General features: G+C 24.5%; 4 protein-coding genes across 4 annotated transcripts; all 4 read right to left on the bottom strand.

Annotated features, from left to right (window-relative positions):
- Nucleotides 1–617: 617 nt before the first annotated feature.
- On the bottom strand, nucleotides 618–2,467 carry LOC118644803. Its single transcript, XM_036284404.1, has 2 exons — nucleotides 2,168–2,467; nucleotides 618–1,174 (listed from the first exon to the last, which is right to left on the bottom strand). Exons 1-2 carry the CDS (start codon nucleotides 2,346–2,348, stop codon nucleotides 690–692), a joined length of 666 nt encoding a protein of 221 aa, XP_036140297.1. The 5' UTR covers nucleotides 2,349–2,467; the 3' UTR covers nucleotides 618–689.
- On the bottom strand, nucleotides 2,467–8,656 carry LOC105838329 (odorant receptor 45b). Its single transcript, XM_036284405.1, has 5 exons — nucleotides 8,198–8,656; nucleotides 6,495–6,963; nucleotides 6,310–6,409; nucleotides 5,007–5,126; nucleotides 2,467–4,831 (listed from the first exon to the last, which is right to left on the bottom strand). Exons 1-5 carry the CDS (start codon nucleotides 8,376–8,378, stop codon nucleotides 4,601–4,603), a joined length of 1,101 nt encoding a protein of 366 aa, XP_036140298.1. The 5' UTR covers nucleotides 8,379–8,656; the 3' UTR covers nucleotides 2,467–4,600.
- A 1,530-nt stretch (nucleotides 8,657–10,186) lies between these two features.
- On the bottom strand, nucleotides 10,187–17,381 carry LOC105837994 (odorant receptor 67c). Its single transcript, XM_012683235.3, has 8 exons — nucleotides 16,456–17,381; nucleotides 15,812–16,082; nucleotides 14,572–15,040; nucleotides 14,382–14,481; nucleotides 13,156–13,275; nucleotides 12,411–12,566; nucleotides 11,248–11,309; nucleotides 10,187–11,134 (listed from the first exon to the last, which is right to left on the bottom strand). Exons 1-7 carry the CDS (start codon nucleotides 16,468–16,470, stop codon nucleotides 11,256–11,258), a joined length of 1,185 nt encoding a protein of 394 aa, XP_012538689.1. The 5' UTR covers nucleotides 16,471–17,381; the 3' UTR covers nucleotides 10,187–11,134; nucleotides 11,248–11,255.
- A 526-nt stretch (nucleotides 17,382–17,907) lies between these two features.
- Nucleotides 17,908–22,074, bottom strand: LOC105837993 (odorant receptor 67c). Its single transcript, XM_028194061.2, has 6 exons — nucleotides 21,119–22,074; nucleotides 20,052–20,520; nucleotides 19,868–19,967; nucleotides 19,558–19,677; nucleotides 18,957–19,112; nucleotides 17,908–18,074 (listed from the first exon to the last, which is right to left on the bottom strand). Exons 1-6 carry the CDS (start codon nucleotides 21,297–21,299, stop codon nucleotides 18,021–18,023), a joined length of 1,080 nt encoding a protein of 359 aa, XP_028049862.2. The 5' UTR covers nucleotides 21,300–22,074; the 3' UTR covers nucleotides 17,908–18,020.
- Between the last annotated feature and the right edge of the window lie 23 nt (nucleotides 22,075–22,097).

The raw sequence follows: 22,097 nt of genomic DNA, 5'->3' as shown, positions 1-22,097 counted from the left end.
TTAATTATAATTAATATAAAGTAAAAATAAACTAAAAAATTGAACAATTAAAGACGCATTTTATGCATATTTAAATTTTAAAAAAGTATTAAAATATTATCGTGTAATTAGTATTTATTTTGATTAAAAAGTTTATTTTGTTTTATTTAAATTTAAAAGTTTGTTTTGTTAAATTTAAAAGTTTATTTTGATTAAAACAGAAAAGTTGTATAATTTTTTAGAAAAAGCACGAAATATTTTTGTAGCTTAAGATGGTAGTTTTATACCAAAAATATACAAGTAAAAACATGCTTTAAACATTTAGTGTTTTTCTCTCTACATCCAATTTCTCACTTCTAATTTTTACAAATGCTATGCAATTTTCACACATTTTGGTATGCCATACTCACGTAGGATGATCGAGGGTTTATATTTTACACATTAATAATTTTTTAATACTAAAAATAAATTAATAAACATTCTAATTTTAAATGTTTAAACTTACGCTAATTATATGAAACGCGTAGAAAGCAAATAGAACTGCGAAGTATATAAACAAGGAAAGAAGCATTATATTATATGTATCTTCAATAATATTAATAGATCTATAAAAAATATTTGTGTAGTAAATATATTCGATTGTACAGAGAGAGAGAGAGAGAGAGAGAGAGAGTTGGAATAAATCCAAATACTTTTTTTCATAAATAAACCTAATCATAAACAAACCTAATCAATTGGATATGTTTTGCTACGCAATATTTTAATATTTTGTGATAATTTATATACTTATTTAAATGTGTTAAATAATTCTCAATAATGTTTAATTGCCCGCATATATGAAAAATTACGAGACTGAGAAAATTGTCTATTCCAATGTAGGCCATCATGGCAATAGCTACATAAATAGATTGACTAATAAATGTCAATTCGTATTGCGGTCTTTTTGTTATATCGTAAAAATAATGGGTTTGTATTGGCATCGGTCTTCCTGGATCAGTAATATTTGGAGTCAGTCTCATTGACATTCCAAAAACAGGCAGTACAACGACAAAGAAGCACTGTACTCCCATTATACAGTAGGAACAAGCAATAATTATGCGTGAAATCTGCGCCCTTCGTACCATTAAACTTTTCTCTTGATCGTTTACTGACTTTGTCCAATCTTTCGCAATCATATTCATAATTGAGACAACAGCTTAAAAAATAAACAATTTATGCACATTTTGCAACGTTACTCAATTAAAGTATACTACTAAATTTAATTTTTAAGAACAAAGAAACACAAAAAAAAAATTATTATTTGTTTTATTCTTAAAAAAAAAAAGACAATGTATTATAATTTTAAAATAATTAAATATTATTTATTTTTTTTTAATTTACAAATTTTTACGCTCTTGAATATTGCATTGTTAAATTATATTACTTATATAAATGTACTTATTAATATTTTATATAAAGTTTATTGTAACTTTTAAGATTTTGTGGATAATTAGAAAAGATTAAAAACTAAAACAGTTTCTTATTTTATTAGTTTTTTGATAATTAACGAAAAAATAATTAATAAATATGTGCAGCGAATTATCGCGTATCTGCGTGATTTGGTAAGAAAAGACAGCTCAGCATTTTCAGCACATAGAAAAGCACTGGATTCTATAAATGAGAATGTCTCCTTTGTGTATACCTATTAAAATTATGAAAAAGCTACCAAATGCGTACTTACTGCTTAAATTATTTATAATATATTATAGTATTTTTCAAATATTGGTTTATATTCTTTTATTGTTTCCCTTTATTGTATTTTTTATTTGATACTTTGTAACAATTTGTACGCAAATAAATGTTTGAACTGTAGTCTGATGTTTTAGATATCTATTGTACGTAATACAATGTTTAACATTTTACATAAAAAATAAATCAATTTATTATAAGCAAAGTTAATGGCCAATATGAATTTTGGATAAATGACTGTTTTTATAAGATAATTTTGTCATTACACAAAAATTACAAAATAAATTTAATGTTTGATATATAATATTGTCCGAATACATATGTTAATACACATATTAATATATTTGTCACTAAATGCAGTTTATATTAAATAAAAATATGAAATATTAAAAAGATATAATTAAGCAACTAATACGCATTGAATAACTCTGCTTTACAGATCGCAGAAAATGATGTTTACCTTCTTTTTTCCACCAAAAAATCATGATTTTAATCAAGGAACATAGAATTGGTAAAGTAAATTGTAAATTATCTATCATTAGCATAAGGTCTCCACAAATTATTATTAAAGAATGTATAGAAGGAATTATAAGACAGAGTATTAATCCCAGTAAAATTATGAATACGCGAAAGTTGCACATTAATTTCTCCCAAGAATTTTGTATATCTTTGGGCCAAAGTCCAAACAAATCTAAAATGAAACGATGTAGTTTCACTTGCCACTCGAAACCTATCTGCAGAAAGTTTGATAAGTCTAGAGTTCATTATACGGATTACATAATTTTAAACATATACAGATAATAAACAATAAAGATAAACAATTAGATTCAATATAAAAAAATCAAATAAAATATAAAGTATCTTAAAATAAAATATTTTTGAACTCTTTTTGAATATACAAGAGTTTAAAGACATTATTTATTCTATAGAAATAAATAATAAAAATTATTAAAACAGTTTAATATAAATAAAAAAACATATCAGAGCAGTAATAAAAAATTTTTGTTAACATTAATGGAAACAAGATGCTATTTGTTGTTGTGCTACCAGTATATGCACTTAATGCTGATTAAATACTTTCTATGAATTGTTTCAATTACAGTTACAATGTAGAAAAATATAAGCACCTCAGTATCTATCATATTTTGAACCTTCTACATTTAATGTTACCTAAAGACTGGTATCAATTTTTTTGTCATCATTCCTTTTTAAATCGACCTATCTTCTATGGAAAATGAAAAGCTTTTTTTGTGGGTATGCTTTTAATACTTCTCGGAGGTATCAAAAGATGAACTTGCAAAAAATACATTAAGCATTCTACTCTTGTTTAACATTTCCGTTCAATTTCCAGCACCGATCGTTACGAAACGTTACGTTAGCGAAACAGCAATGAATAAAAAATCAGATAATAACATAGCTGTATTGAAAAAAGTATGCGTAAGTGCATCGGTTACATTCTCACGCTTCAATAACCGATTGTAGCTGTAAGTAATGATAAGCTATATACAGTAACATTAAAATATAGCCATGAACGATAATTCCTGCACCAGTCCATCTTCATTCCTTTTTATATATTTTTTTTATATTGTCAGCAATTCTATATAATCTGTTATTCTTATTATATAATGGATTCAATGATTAAAGAAGTTTTAAAATACAGCTACATAATTATTTTAGAAAAAGTTATATATATCTAATTTTTTATATTAGAGATAAGAGAAGTTTAAAAAAATATATAAATATATGACTGTCAAAAAAACTACTTGTCTTGTCTCTAATATAAAAAATTCCAATATTTTTTAATCAAATAAGTACATATTTATTCGACTATCTTTATAGATATTAAATTATAGATTAAAAAAAAATTCTTATATATATATATAAAACAAAGAAAAAGTAATACGGAAATTGTTTACTGTAAGTATATTATATAAGACTTTCTTGATATAAAAAATACATAACTATATTTTTAAAAAGATTTTGATTATACATTGCACTATCAATATATTTACAAGCAAAGGATTAGATTAACAGATTTTACTGTCGTTTTATATATTAAAATATTCAGATAAAAATCTAAAGATAAATAATTTCAGGATTATTTTACGTTTTATATTAAATTAAATATTAGTGGAAGAAAATTAAAATCTAACAAACTTTATTTTTAATTGAATAATTTTATGCAAGTTATCTCACAACCACAAGCCAGTATTATACTTATAAAGTGCATTTTAGTCAATATATTTTAAAAATACATACTAATAGTCAATTCGGATCTTAAACTCATATATAAAAATAGATTTGAATAACTTACAAATTACAAACTATTAGAATGATCAATTTTATCATATATTATTCGTTCATTTAAGAATTCTAGATCAAGTAAAAATAAAAATTGGAAATGGGAATAAGAAAAAACATTTATGGCATAAGTGTTTATTACAAAAATTAATTTTGCAACTAATTCTTTTAATTAAAAATTAAATACAAATTTTTAAAAATTAATTGTTATAATTAAAAATTTGGAATCTTGAAAAAAGTTGATTGATATTATTAATTATTTTAATGTTTGTAATAAATATTCGAAATGCATTTCTATACAAGCATTTGCTCTGCGAAGGTTTTTTTGTACACGTTGAAATGTTTCTGTGTAACGCTTGCACCAGAATAATGGATGTAAAGCGTTATTTCTCAATCTTAGTTCTATCTTATTCAATAATGAATCTAGTAATATTGATAAAAGCTTTATATTTTCTTTACTTTTTATTTTTGTTATTACTTCCTCGTTGCATGCAAGACGGATATGTAACCAACGGAGGTTTTTATTAACTAAAAAATATTTTTTTTTAATATTAATTTTATCATATATAAAAATTAAAATATAACATAGAGTCTATAATAATCTGTAGTAAAATTTGGTTAATAATATGTATTTTAATATAATGGTCATGAATATTGAACATCTTACGCTGCAAAATGTAGCCATTGTAACAGGAGGTATTTTTCCGACGGTGAGATAGATTGATTTAGAGCCTCTTGTTATTAAGAACAACAAATCTTTTCCAATTTTTGGATCCATTTTGTACCATTTATTACAATATGCTGCGTAATATATTTTGTTGCACTTAAAAATATCAAATACAAATTATTATGTATATTATATATACAGATATTAAAATTGTATACACATATATATGTATATAATAATTATATTTATTGTGTCAGAAACTAAATAAAAGTCATGCAATATTTAATTTATTTGATTTTTACAATAAAAAGAAAGAACATGTGTAACTAACCTGAGCCATCAAAATATCGCCGAGCACGCAATATAGAGACATATGTACAAATAAATTAAAAATTGTTAATATTAGAAACATCAAACGAATAAATGGTAAATCATTTTCTCCATCGAACAACTAATTAATTTATAATATATTAATATATGAAGTGTCATTGTTTACAATTAAAATGTGTAAGTTAATTAAAATTTTATAATTAAATAATTTGAGATGATTAAAATTGTGTTGGATAATTAAAAAATTTTTTTAACATTTATAATGAGTTTTGACACAGTTTAATCGTTAGTTACGGTTTGTATTTTCACCTCCGTCGTTACCGCACGGTGGTATGACATACTCCGTTAATGTTTAAATGTTTCTAAATTCTGACGGTGCATGAAATGCATCAACTAAAGTAACTGTGTAAAATCTTTATTCTGGAGAGTCTAAAAAAAAGTTGTATGAATAGTATGAAACAAAAGTATATTGTTCGTTTAACAAAATTACAAAGAACTGTCTTTTTTCAATTATTAATTAAAATTAATATAAAGTTAAATTAAATAAACTAAAGAACTGAATATTAGTTGAGGATGTATATTTTATATATATTTTAATAAAAAAAGTGTCAGAACATTCTCGTGTAGTTGGTATATTTATTTTAATAATTTTTAAGTTGCATGACTTTTAAAAAGAGCACGAAATATTTTTGCACTTTAAAATTATAATTTTACACTAAAAAAAACATACAACTAAGCTTTTTTATGTAAAAATAAAGATTTGTAGACATAGACAATTTCTTAAATATAATTTTAAAAAGAAGATATTAACTCAGTAATTATGAAATAAATATGTTAAAAACAAACGTTTCGAAAAAAAACAGAAAAGGTATTTTTTAATTTTTAGTATTGTCATTGCAATAGTTAATCATTTTTTTTAAAGCATTTAATAAATAATTATTTTCTGCAATAATATTTCTTTAAAAAATAACGATTTACTTACTTCAAATTTTTTTATTTTGCCTACATTGTCATTGCACAGGGATATGTTTCCAACCTCAAGTAATTAGCAATAACTACGACTTTTTCATATAATGAAAACCTGACGACGGTAGATAGATAAATAAAAGTGTGGTTTTAACATTTAATGTTTTTTCCCTTTACATCCAGTTCCACACACACTTTCAGTTTTTAGAAATGTTATGCAATTTTCAATCATTTTGAGTATGCTATACCACCGTAAGATAATGGAGGGTTAATGTTAGTACTTTTTTAATATTAAAAAACATTAACAAATATTCTGATTCTTAAACGTTTATACTTACGCTAATTATATGAAATGAGTAGAAAGCGAATAGAACTGCAAAGTATATAAACATGGAAAGAAGCATTATATTATATGTGTCTTCAATAATATTAATAGATCTATAAGAAACATTCATGCAGTAAATATATATTTGATCGTACAGTTGGAATGAATTAAAATATCTTTTTTTTGTGAATAACAAACCTAATCAAATGGATATGTTTTGTTACGCAATATTTTAATATTTTGTGATAATTAATATATTTATCCATATGTGTTAAATAATTCTCAATAATGTCTAACTGTCCGCATACATGAAAGATTAGGAGACTGAGAAAATTGTCTATTCCAACGTAGGCTACTATGGCAATAGCTATATAGATGGCTTGACTAATAAATGTCAATTCGTATTGTGGTTTTCTTGTTATATCGTAAAAATAATGGGTTTGTATTGGCATTGGTTTTCCTGGATCAGTAATATTTGGAGTCAGTCTCATTGACATTCCAAAAACAGGCAGTACAACGACGATAAAACATTGTAATCCCGTTAAACAGTAAGAACAAACAATAATTATGCGTGAAATCTGCGCTCTTCGTATCATTATACTTTTTTCTTGATCGTTTACTGAGTTTATCCAATCCTCCGCAATCATATTCATAATTGAGACAATAGCTTAAAAAATAAATAATTTATGCACATTTTGCAACGTTATTGAATTAAAGTATATAAAAAATTAATTCAGCCGTTATTGAAAATCCGATAATTACAGAAAATCGCAAACGGCGTTTCGCGTAAAAAAAGCAGCGGTGGTGCCTCGCTGCGCGTACACTTGGCGCGAGGCACTACCGTGCCTCTTGATTTAATTCTAAACGGCAGAAAACAAAAAAAGAAGGAACAATATTTTTTGTTCTACTCTAAAATATATTGTAATTTTTAAATAATTTAAATTTAAATGTTTTTTTTAATTTACAAATTTTATTGCGCACATATGTCACATTGTTACGTTTTATTATACAAATGTACTTATTAATATTATAAGAAAAGTTTTCTGTTATTAACATTTTGTGGATAATTAGAAAGATTAAAAACTAAAGAAGTTTTTTATTTCTCCAGTTTTTCAATAATTAAAAAAAATTAATTAATAAAGATTTGAAGCATATCGTGTATTTGCGTGATTCACCAAGAAAAGAGAGCTCAGCGTTTTCAAAACACGCAAAAGCGCTGAGAGTTCCGTAAACAACAATGTACCTATTAATTAAGAAAGTGTACCTATTAAATGCGTACTTATTACTTAAATTTTTTAATTTAAGTATAGTATTGTATTTTTTACATATCAATTTATATTCTTATTGTCTTCTTTTAATGTATTTATTATTTGATACTTTGTGCCAATTCGTATGCATACACAGAAAAAAAAGTAATATAGCCAATAACATATGTAATTGCGGGCTGTCAACTACATAAAATATTCAATACAATAATATTTATTGTTAATGCAAGTACAATATTGATATTGCAATAGCATATATTATTGTATTGAGTATATCTGTAGTTGGCAGTCCGCAACTACATATCTTATTATATATATTATATTTTTTTAGTGTATAAATGTTTGAACTGCAGTCTAATATTTTAGATATCTATTGTACATAATACAATGTTTAACATTTTACATTAAAAATAAATCAGTTTACTATAAGCAAAGTTAATGACCAATACGAGTTTTAGATAGATGACTGTTTTTATGATGTAATAATAGAACTTAAGGTGCTTAAGAAATGCTAGGTGTCACTAAATGTAGTTTATATTAAGTAATAATATAATATGAAATATTAAAAAGGTATGATTAAGCAACTTGTATACATTCAATAACTCTACCTTACAGATTGTAGAAAATGATGTTTACCTTCTTTTTTCCACCAAAAAATCATGATTTTAACCAAGGAACATAGGATTGGTAAAGTAAATTGTAGATTATCTATCATTAGCATCAAGTCTCCAAAAATTATTGCTAAGGAATGTACAGAAGGAATTATAAGACAGAATATTAATCCTAGTAAAATTATGAGCACTCGAAAATTGCACATTAATTTCTCCCAAAAATTGTGTATATCTTTGGGCCAAAGTCCAAACAAATCTAAAATGGAACGATGTAGTTTCACTTCCCACTCGAAACCTATCTGTAGAAAGTTTGATAAGTCTAGAGTTTGTTATATGGATTACATAATTCTAAACATATGCAAACATAAGGAACAATTAGATTACATATTTAAAAAATCAAACAGAATATAAAGTATTTTAAAATAAAATATTTTTGAACACTTCTTGGTTAAACAAGAATTTAAAGATATTATTTATTCTAGAAATAAATATTAAATAATAAAATTCTAGAAATAAATAATAAAAATTATTGATCGTTATAATTAGATACACTTTACAAAAGAGCACATAAATAAATACGTGTGTAGCTAACGTTATGAATAATTTAATATGAATAGAAAGAAACCAACACATAAAACCAGTAATCGAAAATTTTTGTTAACATTAATGAAAACAATACATTATTTGTTTTTGTGCTACTATTATGTGCACATAGTGCTGATGTAATACTTTCTTAAAATTATTTCTATTATAGTTATAATGTCAAAAAATATAAGCACCTCAGTATCCATCATATTTTGAACCTTCTACATTTAATTTTATCTAAAGACTGGCATCAATTTTTTTGCCAACTTGTTCTTTTTAAATCGATGTATCTTTTATGGAAGAAAATGGTTTTTTGCGCATGCTTTTAATACTTCTCAGAGGTATCAAAAGATAAACTTGCTAAAAAATATATTAAATATTCTACTTTTACTCTTGTGTAACATTTCCGTGAAATTTCCAGCAAAACAGTAATGAATAAAAAATTAGATAATAATAGATAGCTGTACTGACAAAAAAAGTATGCATAGGTGCATCAGTTACATTCTCATGCCTCAATAATCGACTATAGCTTATAACTGTAGTTAATATCAGGCTATATACATTAACATTAAAATATAGCCGTGGACGGTAATTCTTGCAACAGTCGATCTTCATTCCTCTATATCTTCCTCTTATAGTTTCAGCAATTCTATGTAATTTTTAGTTATTTTTGTTATATAATAAATTTATTGATTAAAGAAGTTTTAAAATACAGGTACATAACTATTTTAGAAAAAATTCCAATAATTTTTAAACAAATAGGTTTATACCTATTTGAGCATCTTTTATGATTATAGATTTAATAAAGACTATTAACAAAGATAAAGTATACGAAAATTGTTTATTGTATATTATATACTTACTTGATATGAAAAATGTATAACGTACTAACGTATATTTTTAAAAAACATTTGAGTTATTGCACATCAATATATTTAGAATCAAAGAATTATTTTATGTTTTACATTAAATTAAATATTAGTGGAAGAAAATTAAATATTTAACAAATTTTACTTTTAATTAAATAATTCTATGCAAGTCGTACCACAATCGCAATTCAGTATTATATAAATTTGGTCAATGATATATTTTAAAAATATATGTACTATTTAATTCAGATCTTAAACACTATATAAAAATAAATTTGAATAACTTTTAAGTTATAAACGATAAAACTGGCCAATATTATTATATATTGTTGGTTTGTTTAAACTAGTAAAGAATTAATCATTTTTTAAAGATTTGTATCTATCTACTTATAATATATAATCTAACAATATTAATTTTTATTAAGAAATTGTAATTAATTTTACATTTTAGTTTTTATGTATAAGGTATATATTTAAGAACTCACGTATAAAGAACAAAATTATTTCTGTTATGCAATAAAAATTAATATTAATATTAATTAATAAAATTAATTAATAAGATTTAATATTATTAGAAATGACGAATTATTACGTTGACAAATATAGAGATCATAATCTAACGTCAAATCAATCTATCAATTTCTTGTTGTGTGCAAAACGGATATATAGGACGTTTTTACTAATTGAAAACATATTTCTTAATGTATATATATAAAATTACTTATATGTATGTATAATTGAGAAATTACTAGAGAAAGGTGGTTAATATTGACATAGGATTTTACGACATCTTTTTTGGGGGGAAATTAAACATTATGCTGTATTTATACTAATAAAAACATGATGTGCTTAAACAAAAAACTTATACTTCATACATCTATCGCTTTTTTCTATATAAAATTGGTTAAAAACAAAATTTTCAAAAGCAAGGATAAAATTTGTACGATTATCTTCCTTAAATTATATAATTTTACCTATATAGTATGTGTGTTTTTGATAATATTGGATTTTTTTTGTAAGTTATTAAAAGTAATTTTGTTTCCATTTTCTTCATAGTTTAAAATGTAAAATATAAAATCATTGTTGTGTGTATATTTCTTTGTGAGAAAAGATCACAAGTCTGGTAATTTCATCGATAGCAATTGTAATCTTTGATATACTTGTTTGCATTCTCAATTCTAAAAAAAATTTATACTTGAAAGGATATTGTATATAAATGTATATGTATGTATAGTATAAAACTATGCATATATTAAACTATGCAATTTGCAAGAGAAAAATCTTGCAAATTTTTTTTTACTTTTGAATATTTTATCTTTAGCAAATTTTATATAGAAGAAAACCATGAATGTTATGAATTATTTTTCTTAGTTTAATTATCTAGATAAATTATATTATAATTATGCAGTACAAGTTTTAGTTTCCGAGAAGTAAGATGAGACCGCTTTATTAAGAGCTTATGCCAATATTGGTATCTTTCTTCAACTTAATAAGATTTTTGGCATATTCTGAAAATAATAAGATTTATTTTTTTGCAGATCACATAATTATACTGGCATATTTTTTAAGTTAACAGAATAAAAAATTATACAATTATTAAAAAGAATTAAAATTTTCTCACTTTTTCTATTAATTTCTTGTTGTGTGCAAAACGGATATATAACCAACAGACGTTTTTACTAACTGAAAACACATTTTTTAATGTTATATAGTTATCAGTATTAGTTTAAATATATAATATTGGAGTTGAAAATCGTAGAGGAGAGAAGGTGGTTACGAACTAGATGTGGCATTCATGATATATTGTAAATTAAATAGTTACTGAATCATGGAAGGCATATAGAAGGTAAGCAGGAGCGGCGCGACTCACCATCCAACACGATGTCTTCATACTGCTTGACGGATGAATAATTTTATCAGGAATAAACACTTTACATATAACACTTTACATGTAACAAATCGATAAGTCATAAGTTTTTTCTTGCTTGCTACACAATACGCATCGAAAATTTACTCACGCACTTGATCGACTGATTTATAAATCTATTAATCAGTTCATTACTATTAATCACTACCGAGTAATCATCTCGCGGCTTATTTGTTTGTTACATGTGAAATGTTACATGTAAAGTTTTTATTCTCGGTAAAATTATTCATTTGTCAAGCAGTATGGAGATATCAAATTTGTAATCACCCGTGTTGGATGATAAGTCGCATCGTCACTGCCTACCTTCTGTATGGCTCCCGTGATTCGGTAACTATTTTATTTTACAATTCAAAAAGTAAGCTATGGACAAAATTTTCGTGAAAGAAAAATCGTCTCAGAATTAGCTGAGAAATACATTTTTGTAAGAACACCTCCCATACAACAGAACATCTTTCAGAAAGCTTTTTGAAAGATATCTAACAGACGATATCTTTCAGATATCTTTCAGAATATAAAGTGTGCTGTGTGAGCTGGGTCATTCGGAATCATCCTGTATATGTATATGTATATCTGAGGAATTTTTGTTTATAACGTGATTTGTAGAACTCTATGGGTAATATACTTGTATTGATAAGAATTGTCACATAAATATTTTATATTTCAATAACATGACAGTTTGTAACCCCCTTTCTTTCCTCTACAATACAAATAGACTGAAATATTAACATTTAAATTTTACACATTAAAATAACATATGTAATGTACGTTATAAATAAATAAATTGTATAAAAAATGTTAGTGATATAGTTGTTAAGTGTTTAATGTAATAGTTATAGCTAAACATTAAAATATCTTACACTGCAAAATGTGGCCATTGTAACAGGAGACACTTTTCCAACGGTGAGATAGATTGGTTTAGAACCTCTTGTCATCATAAAAAATAAATCATCTACAGTTTTTGTGTTTAGGGTATACCACTTATTGCTATATGCCGCGTAATATATTTTATTACACTTGAAAATAATAAAAATACTTTTAAGTTATTATGAATTATAGTCTAAATTATTATGTATATTATTCCACATTTAAATAAACATAAACTGCTATCATATAGTAGTTTATAAAGTTAATTATGCAACCTTTAATTGGCAAAATTGTTTAATTATAAACATATATATTAGGTCGTTCAAGTTAAACCGGGACTTTTGAGTTTACAAAATAAAAGAACAAATATCAAGGAGCGGAAACAGTGTTTATCTTTTGACACACTCCCCTGCTACAAAACAAATGCAGCTTCCATTTTGTTTCCACCTGTTTGGATCTCTAAAAGAGTCCCCGAAGTAAAGCGGGCTCGCCTAAAATGGTTCAGACGTGATGATTGATCTTTCTATGCTGGGACTCTCCAGGCATTGGTTGGGCACTGGGATGGATGTGTGAGTGTAGCAGAGGAGTGTCGAAGGATAAATGCAAGTTTCCGCTCCTTGATATTGGTTCTTTTATTTTGTAAACTCAAAAGTTTGACTGGTTTGACTTAAACCACCTACGTAATATACATATGTATATAATATATATAATATAAAAATAAAAATATATACTACAAACCTGGGCCATCAACATTTCACCAAGAATGCAATATATGCACATATGTCCAAATATATTGAAAACGGTGGAAACAAAGTATAATAAATGAGCAAACGACATATCATTTCCTTCATCGAATAGCTAATTAATCAAATAAAGAAGATATTATTATTGTGACTAGTATTTGAATTTAAAATTCTATAATATGCACATAAATATCATAATTTTTTATTAGAGGAAGGTCGTCAATACTGGCATGAACTTCCTAAATAGGCATTCTGTTATTTCTCAAAAATTAAATGTTTCACTGTAGTAATACTAATAAAAACATAATTTATTTAGATAATTAAAGAAATCAATATTCAGATTTTATACGTTTATGGTTTTTTCTATATAAAATTTACTTTAAAAAAATTTTATATAAATAATTGTTTTTATATATAATCGCGCTACGTCGTACTGTTGCGTCTTACGGAACAGAAAAAATATAATCGACAAAAATGTTTTGTATATTGAAAGGTTTTTGAGAATCTTTATGTACGTTAACTGGTAAATGCATATTTTTTGTACACGTGACGCATGTTAATTCTAGCTAGAAGACAAAACTAAATTTGCCTACCTTCAAAGACCAAAATGGGATGAAACATTACTCCGACTTCTCGGGTGTCTTAATCCTTTCTAGGGGCAGTAAATTAATAATTAAAAAATACATTTTATTTGTTTTTGTGAAGAAAACAATGATGTAATAAACAATGGTTTTTTATCAGAGAAGTATTGAAAAATCCAAAAGCAAAGGAAACATGAAAATTGTGTAAAAATAAGTGCAATTTGAATTTTATTTGGAGTAATAATGTCTCCTCGCATTTGTTTTCTAAGAATAAAAAAAAAAAAGAAAAGGAAAGAAGTAGCTTATGCAATTTTAGAATTTAATTTCTCAGGCGTTTATTTTTGGCTGTGTTGTAAAAATATTAATTATTGTAAAATGTGAAACAGTATTATAAAAATGATTGTATACAATCTGATAATAAAACAATTTTTAATTTACATTTGTTAAAAAAATTTTATTTTTAATCTTTGTTTAAGAAATTCAAAAGCATATTACTTTGTTCTATTTAAAAACAAAGTAGTATGTCGCAAAGTAGTATTGGTGACCTTTTTCTAGAATGTATTTCTTATTAAAATGTATGACAAAATTAATTCAAATTAATTTCTACAGTTCTTATACAAACTTTTGTGTGAACACTTACAGTAATCATTCGAAACCCATAGAAAGCGAAAAGTATCGCAAAATATATAAATAAGGAAAAAAGTATTATATTATATGTATCTTCAATGATATCAATAGCTCTACAAAAGTTATTTTGTGTACTAAATATATTTGATTACATACTCCGTATTTTACATTTACACGTTTATATTTTCTTGCAAATAACAAACCTAAGCAAACGAATATGTTTTGCTACGCAGCACTTTAGCATTTCGTGGTAATTTATATATTTATCCAATTGCTGTAAACGATTTTTGAGAATGTCTAATTGACCGCATATATGAAAAACTACGAGACTGAGAAAATTGTCTATGCCAGTATAAGCCATCATGGCAATAGCTACGTAAATGATTTGACTAATAAGTGTCAATTCATATTGTGGCCTTTTTGTTATATCGTAAATATAATATGTTTGTAGAGGCATTGGTTTTCCAGGATCAGTAATATTCGGAGTTAGTCTCATTGTTACTCCAAAAATGGGCAGTATTGCAACAAAGAAGCAACCTAATCCCATTATGCAGTAAGAGCAAATAATAATTATACGTGCACTATGTGCTCTTCGGATCATCAAACGTCTCTCTGAATTACTTTTTAGTTTTATCCAATCCTTCGTTATCATATTCATAATTGGTATAATAGCTTAAAAAGTAAATAATATTATACATATTTTAAAATATTGCTGCACTCCAAATCCAAATAAAAAATGTCTGTTTGTGTAATTTAGTTTTTTTTTTAGGCGGAAAACTAAATCACACACATTAAAATAGCATTATTTACATACTTGGATTTGTAAGGTAAATTAAAATATGTTAATTTAATCCTGAATAGTAAAATGTACAGAAGGAAAAAAATTGAACATTATTGTTTTTGTAGAATAATAATATTATAATTTTAAATTTAAAAAAATATGAATTTAATATTTTTTAAATTTTATTGCACGTAAATATCGTATAATTTTATTTAGTAATAGTAGTAATATAAAAACATGTAGATACATTATGTAAAAATGTGTATATTTATGTGAATAGATACATGTTTAATATAATATTTTGTTAATTATCCATAATATTTTTACATTCAGAATAATTAGCAAAATTACATTTTTAACGATAAAAAGATTTTACATATTTATTTAAAAAAAATTAGGTGTATATCATTTTCTAAGTATAAAAAGGGTAAAATAATCGAAATAAGATATTTAATTATCATAATTATTAAAATAATCTGGTATATGTGTATATATTATATATAAAAGATCTGTTTATGTATTAATAGCTTCCATTAATATAAACGAATTAAGCAATTTATAGATATTTAATGTTACTAATATTAATTTAAGGAATTAATTTATGTGTGATATTAAAATTTTTTAAAAATTTATTTAAATTTTTTATGAAAAATAATGTCTACCTTCTTTTTTCCACCATAGAATTACTATTCTAATCAAGCAGCTTATGACTGGTAAAGTAAATTGTAAATTATCTAACATTAGCAAACTATTTCCGAAAATTTTTATCAAGGAATGTATCGAGGGAATAAGAAGGCTTATTAATCCCATCAAAGTTACCAATACTCGAAAATTGCACATTAACTTCTGCCGAGGATTTTGTGCTATATTAGGCCAAAGTCCAATAAAATTTAAAGTAAAACGGTTTAATTTCACGGCCCATTCAAAATCTTCCTACAAAAATATTGATAAGTTTATAATAAAATTATTCACAAAAAACACACACAATACATATAATTCTAAACATACTTATAATTAGATCAGACCGACTGCATAAAATTATTTAAAATAAAATAATGAGAATAATTAATTTTAATTTATATAGTGTGCTCGCGTGTGTGTATGTTTGTATGTGTATGTCTAATGTTTATTACTATATTTTAATATATTAATAAGAAAATACTATTTATTATAAAAAGGCGAAATTGTAAAATTTTTACTTTAATTTCAACACTAAAAAATAAGACATAAATTATTTCTATAAATGCTTGCAAATAAAATATTTCGTTAAAGCTATTTTGATAATTACAATCAAAAGTATAAGCACCTTCGTATCCGTCATATTTCGAACTTTTTATATTCAATGATGTCTAAAGACTGACATTTGTTTTTTTTTTAGCGCTCAATGTTACCTCTTGTGCATCAAATTTCTTCATATTTCTTTCAATATTACCTCTCGTGAGTATCGAACGGTCAACTTGCAAGTATATTTAAAATTCTGCTTCCACTTTTTTTTTAAATTTCCGTTAAGTTTCCAGCATTATCGTTACACGAATAAAAAATTCTTATAACAGGTGGATGTGATAAAAAAAACTTCTCTACATGCATCAATTTTATTCCCATGTTTCTATAATTCTCTTTGTTGCTTATAACTGTAGTGCATAATGAACTATGCACATACATCTGTATTATAGCCTTTATAGTCTTTACTTTCTAAAATAAATTTGTAAAATTTTATTCGTTTTTATCGAAGTCTTTAAGACAAATGTGAAGCATAAAAGTATATTATTAGATTAGATTATTAAAATAAATGCAAGTGAATTAATAACCATTAAGCGAGATGTATTTATACATTATACTGTCATTGCATAGCTTTTTTGATACATATAATATGTGCGCAGCGACAGTATAACGATCTCGACACTGACGTTAAGAATTACAGTATCACACTGGTCTAGTCTTCTCGATATTTTTTATGTCAAGAATTCTGTGTGCTGTGTGTTTTAGTGGCATTTTCCCAGAAGGTACTCTTTTATGTATTTTATATATTTAGAACAAATAAAAAATTGTATCTTAAAAGATTGATTAAACAATACATTTATGACATACTCAGTACAAACATTTGATTGTTATTGTGTAAAGATGATTCATTAATTATCACTTCTTATAATACTAAAGAAAAGGAATTTTAACATTAGATAATTTAAAATAATAAAAATAACAACCTTGAAAAAATTATTTGGATTTTCATATTCTATAGATTATTTTAGGATTAAATAGTAAAATGCATTTATTTAAAAATGAACTTTTTATTATAGATTAATTTAGGAAATATTTCATGTTTTCTGTGATTTGTATTAATGTAAAATATAAAATATATGAACTATTTATAGCATGTATGTATTCTTATATGAAAAATGTCTTTTTATATGATATGAATCTAGTTAAAAACATATAATTCTATTAATTAAAAATGTAGATAATCTTGAAATTACTGCAGAAACAATTCTACCTGAAACATACCTATGCTATATTTTTTTGAAATCAAACAATTCTGTTTAAAAACTTTTATTAATGAAATATATTGTTTCTTAATTACTTAAGTAAATTAATTGAAATTAATTATCATTCATTTAAAATAAAAGAAACATGATTGACTTTACGTTTATATTAAAGATGAGTATTTATAAACTGCGATTTAAATTTGAATTTTAATTTCCAATTCCGTCCATTATTTAATACAATTTATAGACATTTCTAATTGAAAATCCTGTAATAAAATCTATAATTTATTGTAATTAGATATTAATACTTGAATAGGTCTTATACTACTATTTTCTATAAAAAGTTGCATAATCAATCAAAGAAAATTCAAGTTTATCTCTCACATTGTTAACTTCTTGTTGTATGCAAGACGGACATATAACCAACTGACGTTTTTACTAACTGAAAAAACACATGTTTTATTAATACAATTAATAATATAATTATAAGTAATTAATAACAATTATACAATCACAGGATTGTTAAAATTAAAAACAAACAATATTAGGGAGCATAGAAGCTACGCTAGATGCAGATGCAAATAAATTTACCAAATAATAATTAACAAATTAACAATTAAAATGTTTTGATTTCATTATTGGATTATCTTTGATGTTGCTAGTCTTCGGTTTCAACGTAGAATCTCTTTCTCGGATGACTTATTTATTTATTTTATATTTTTATTTATTTGTAATGTTTCTAATTTCTTTTTTTTAATGCTGAATTTTATACAAGTAACGTGATTCATATTAGGCATAATAATATAGCTTACGTTTAACAAGAAAAAAAATTGTTTAATGATTAATAAATTTGTAAAAGTCTACTTAGTGTTTGTGAAAATTATAAAGACAACTCATATGACTGTCATTTGAGAAAGAGATTTTATGTTGAAAATAAAGGCTGGCAACAACATCAAGAATTGTAATTATCGTAAGAATATATTGAGATTGTTACGGGAATGCAACTGTACATTTAATATAAATTCAATCTAATATCTAAGATACGCTGAAGACGATTCAATAGCGGGGTCAAAATGTTTGAATTGTTAATTATTGTTTAGTAAATTTATTTGCATCTACATCTAGCGCGGCTTTTATGCTTCCTAATATTGCTTGTTTTTAAATAATAATATTATCATTAATGTAGTAAAAAATAATAAAATAAAACGAATTTTAAATTTTATATTTTTGAATATAATATAAATTATGTAAAAAATATAACAATTTATTGCCAAATAAATTTTAACAGCAACGATAACTGTATTTATATTTTATGGTATCTTACACTACAAAATGTTGCCATCGTTACAGGGAATATTTTTCCAGCAGTAAGATAGATCGGTTTAGAGCCTCTTATCATTAAAAGTAACAAGTTGTGAGTTACTTTTGGATTCATGGTATACCATTTATTGCTGTACGCCGCATAATATATTTTGTTACACTTAAAAGTATTAAAAGTATTTTTACATTTTAGACAAACCTTATTACATACTTTATCTAGTAATTTAATAAAAATTAATTATTATTTACAAATTAATTTATATATTAATTAGATTTATGTGTGCCTTAATTTTTTGACTACACATGTATTTATTTATTGTGAAATATTAGTTCACACTTTTTAATTCTAAGAACTGACGAAAAATTTTTGTGTATAACTTAACTAAATAAAGATTAAATAAACTCATGAATAATTGTGTATTATATATAAAAATTAAAATTAATTTTTTGATGCCAATGACAAATATTAGATTTATTGCAAATATTAGATTTTTAAACATAAATTATATTTTATAAAGTATATAGAAATATAAGTATTATATTGTATATGATAATTTAATAAAATATATGTAAATTTAAAACAAAAAGAGAAATGTTTAACTAACCTGAGCAACTAAAATCTCGCCTAAGGCACAGTAGAGGCACATATGGGCAAATATATTTATTACAGTAGATGCAAAGTACATCAAATGAGGAAATGATATATCACTTTCTTCATCAAATAGCTATTTAATTTAAAATAAAACAAAACATGATTTTTATACTGAAACTAATTCAGAAGTTTATAATATAATATTTTATAAACATTGAAGTTTTTATTTGATTCATAGTAAATTTGTGAGATATTTTTCATAATTAAATATTAATTTATTCTATATTATTTCTATGTTTTTATGTAAATTTTAAAATACTTACAGTAATTATTCGGAAACCATAGAAAGCGAAGAGTATTGCAAAATATACGAATAAAAAGAGAAGCATAACATTATAGGTATCTTCAATAATATCAATAGCTCTACAAAAAATGATTTGTATTACATATAAATTAAGTGTTGATTACATATTTTGAATGGATTATTTTAATATATAAAGGTCAAACCTAAGTAAGCGTATATGTCTTGTTATACAACTTTTCAGTACTTCGTGAGAATTTACACATTTGTCTAAGCTTGTTAAATGGTTCTTTAAAATGTCCAACTGACCACATATATGCAAAACCAACAGTCCAAGAAAATTATCAATTCCACTATAGGACATCATAGCGACAACAATATAAATAGATTGACTAATAAATGTTAGTTCATATTGTGGACTATTTGTTACATCATAAATATAATGCGTTTGTAAAGGCATTGGTTTGCCTGGATCAGTAATGTTAGTCGTAGTTCTCATCGATATTCCAAAACTAGGCAAAATGATAAGAAAGAAGCATCCAGATGCCATTATGCAAGATGCAAATGTAATAATTATGCGTGCACAACGTGCTCTTCTGATCATTAAGTTTCTTTCTTGTGCATTTTTCAACTTTATCCAATCCTCCACGATCATATTCATAATTGGTATGATAGCTTAAATAATGTCAATATTAAAAACTTTAGAAACACTTAACATATAATTATTGATATAGAATTGGAATAGAGATTATTACAAGTTTAATCTCAAGCGGTAAAAAGTAAAAAATATAAAAAATCTTTTTTGTTTAATTTAAACTATTTGTTTAATTTTAATTAAAATATATTACACATTAATACAATTGAAACTTAAAATAAAAAAACGGCCATTTTATTTGCAACAACATAAAAGTATTAATTTTATTTTAAAAAGTAATTTATTTATATATTTGTAAATATATTATATATTATTTATATAAATATTATTATTATAAAAAACACGTGCAGAATATTTTATTCTGTAAAAGATTTAGAAAATGTATACGTCAATACATTAATTAATTAATACTTAAATGAAAATATGGATTACATACATAAGTGCAGATTCTATTTATAAAAGTAAATTTTAGTTATATTATAAAGTTAATAAAACTTTAGACTTTTAAATTTTAGACTAAAAATATATTTGTTTTAGATATTAAATATAATAGAATATTTAAATATTATACGTTCTCCCATTTTATGATTTAGATAAATAGCCAAAAATAATTTCTACCTTCTTTTTTCCACCAGAAAATTACAATTCGTATTGAACAACTTATAGTCGGCAGAGTAAATTGTAAATTATCTAGCATTAATATAATGTCTCCAAAAATTCTTGTCAAGGAATGTATTGAAGGAATAAGGAGACCAAACGTCACACCCATAAAAACGACGAGCACTCGAAAATTGCACATTAACTTTTGTCGAGAATTTTGTGCAGTTATAGGCCAGAGTCCAATCAAATTTAAAATAAAACGATTCAGTTTTACTGCCCATTCGAAATCTATCTGCAAAAATCTTAATAAGAGTCTGATTTATTACAAAAATTACCTAGATCAATTTTTTGCATAAGTAAAACCAAAATTAAATGTGTATGTATAAAAGATTATATAAAACGCAAAAAGAATAATATTAGTAATACTGCATTTTTTGACAATCACACACAAACTAGAAAATAATAAATGACGATAAAAGAATCACTCAAATTTTCAAATTAGATATACAGTTAATGTTTTGTAACAATAAATTAGTTTGTATAAGATAGAAGATCACAAAAAAAAATAATTTAAATTTCCTAAAATGCTATCACAATAATCTCTCAAATTGTATTAAAAATGCTTACGTTACGGATTTTTTAATTACAATAATAATTATCAAGACAATAAGCACCTTGGTATCCGTTATATTTTGAATTTTCCATGTCGAATGTTGTCTATAGACTGACATTTGTTCTTCTCACAAGAATCGATGTAACCTCGTATTCAATAAAAACCAGTTCTTGCGCATGCTTTTAATAATAATTTTCGAGAAAGTTGAACGATCCTGCAAAAAATGTATTAACTATTCACCCTCGCTTAAAGTTTCCTAGTCACTCATATATCGAACTTCGCACGACACATTCGTGAATAAAAATTTAATAATAGGTGGCTGTCGTATTAGCAAGGTAAATGTAGATATATTTTATAATCATAACTCATAACTATAGATAGTAA

Source organism: Monomorium pharaonis, chromosome 3, assembly GCF_013373865.1.
Source record: "Monomorium pharaonis isolate MP-MQ-018 chromosome 3, ASM1337386v2, whole genome shotgun sequence".
NCBI classification, from domain to species: domain Eukaryota; kingdom Metazoa; phylum Arthropoda; class Insecta; order Hymenoptera; family Formicidae; genus Monomorium; species Monomorium pharaonis.
Note: the sequence above shows the minus strand (reverse complement) of the source record. Positions and strands in the feature narration are given on the sequence as shown.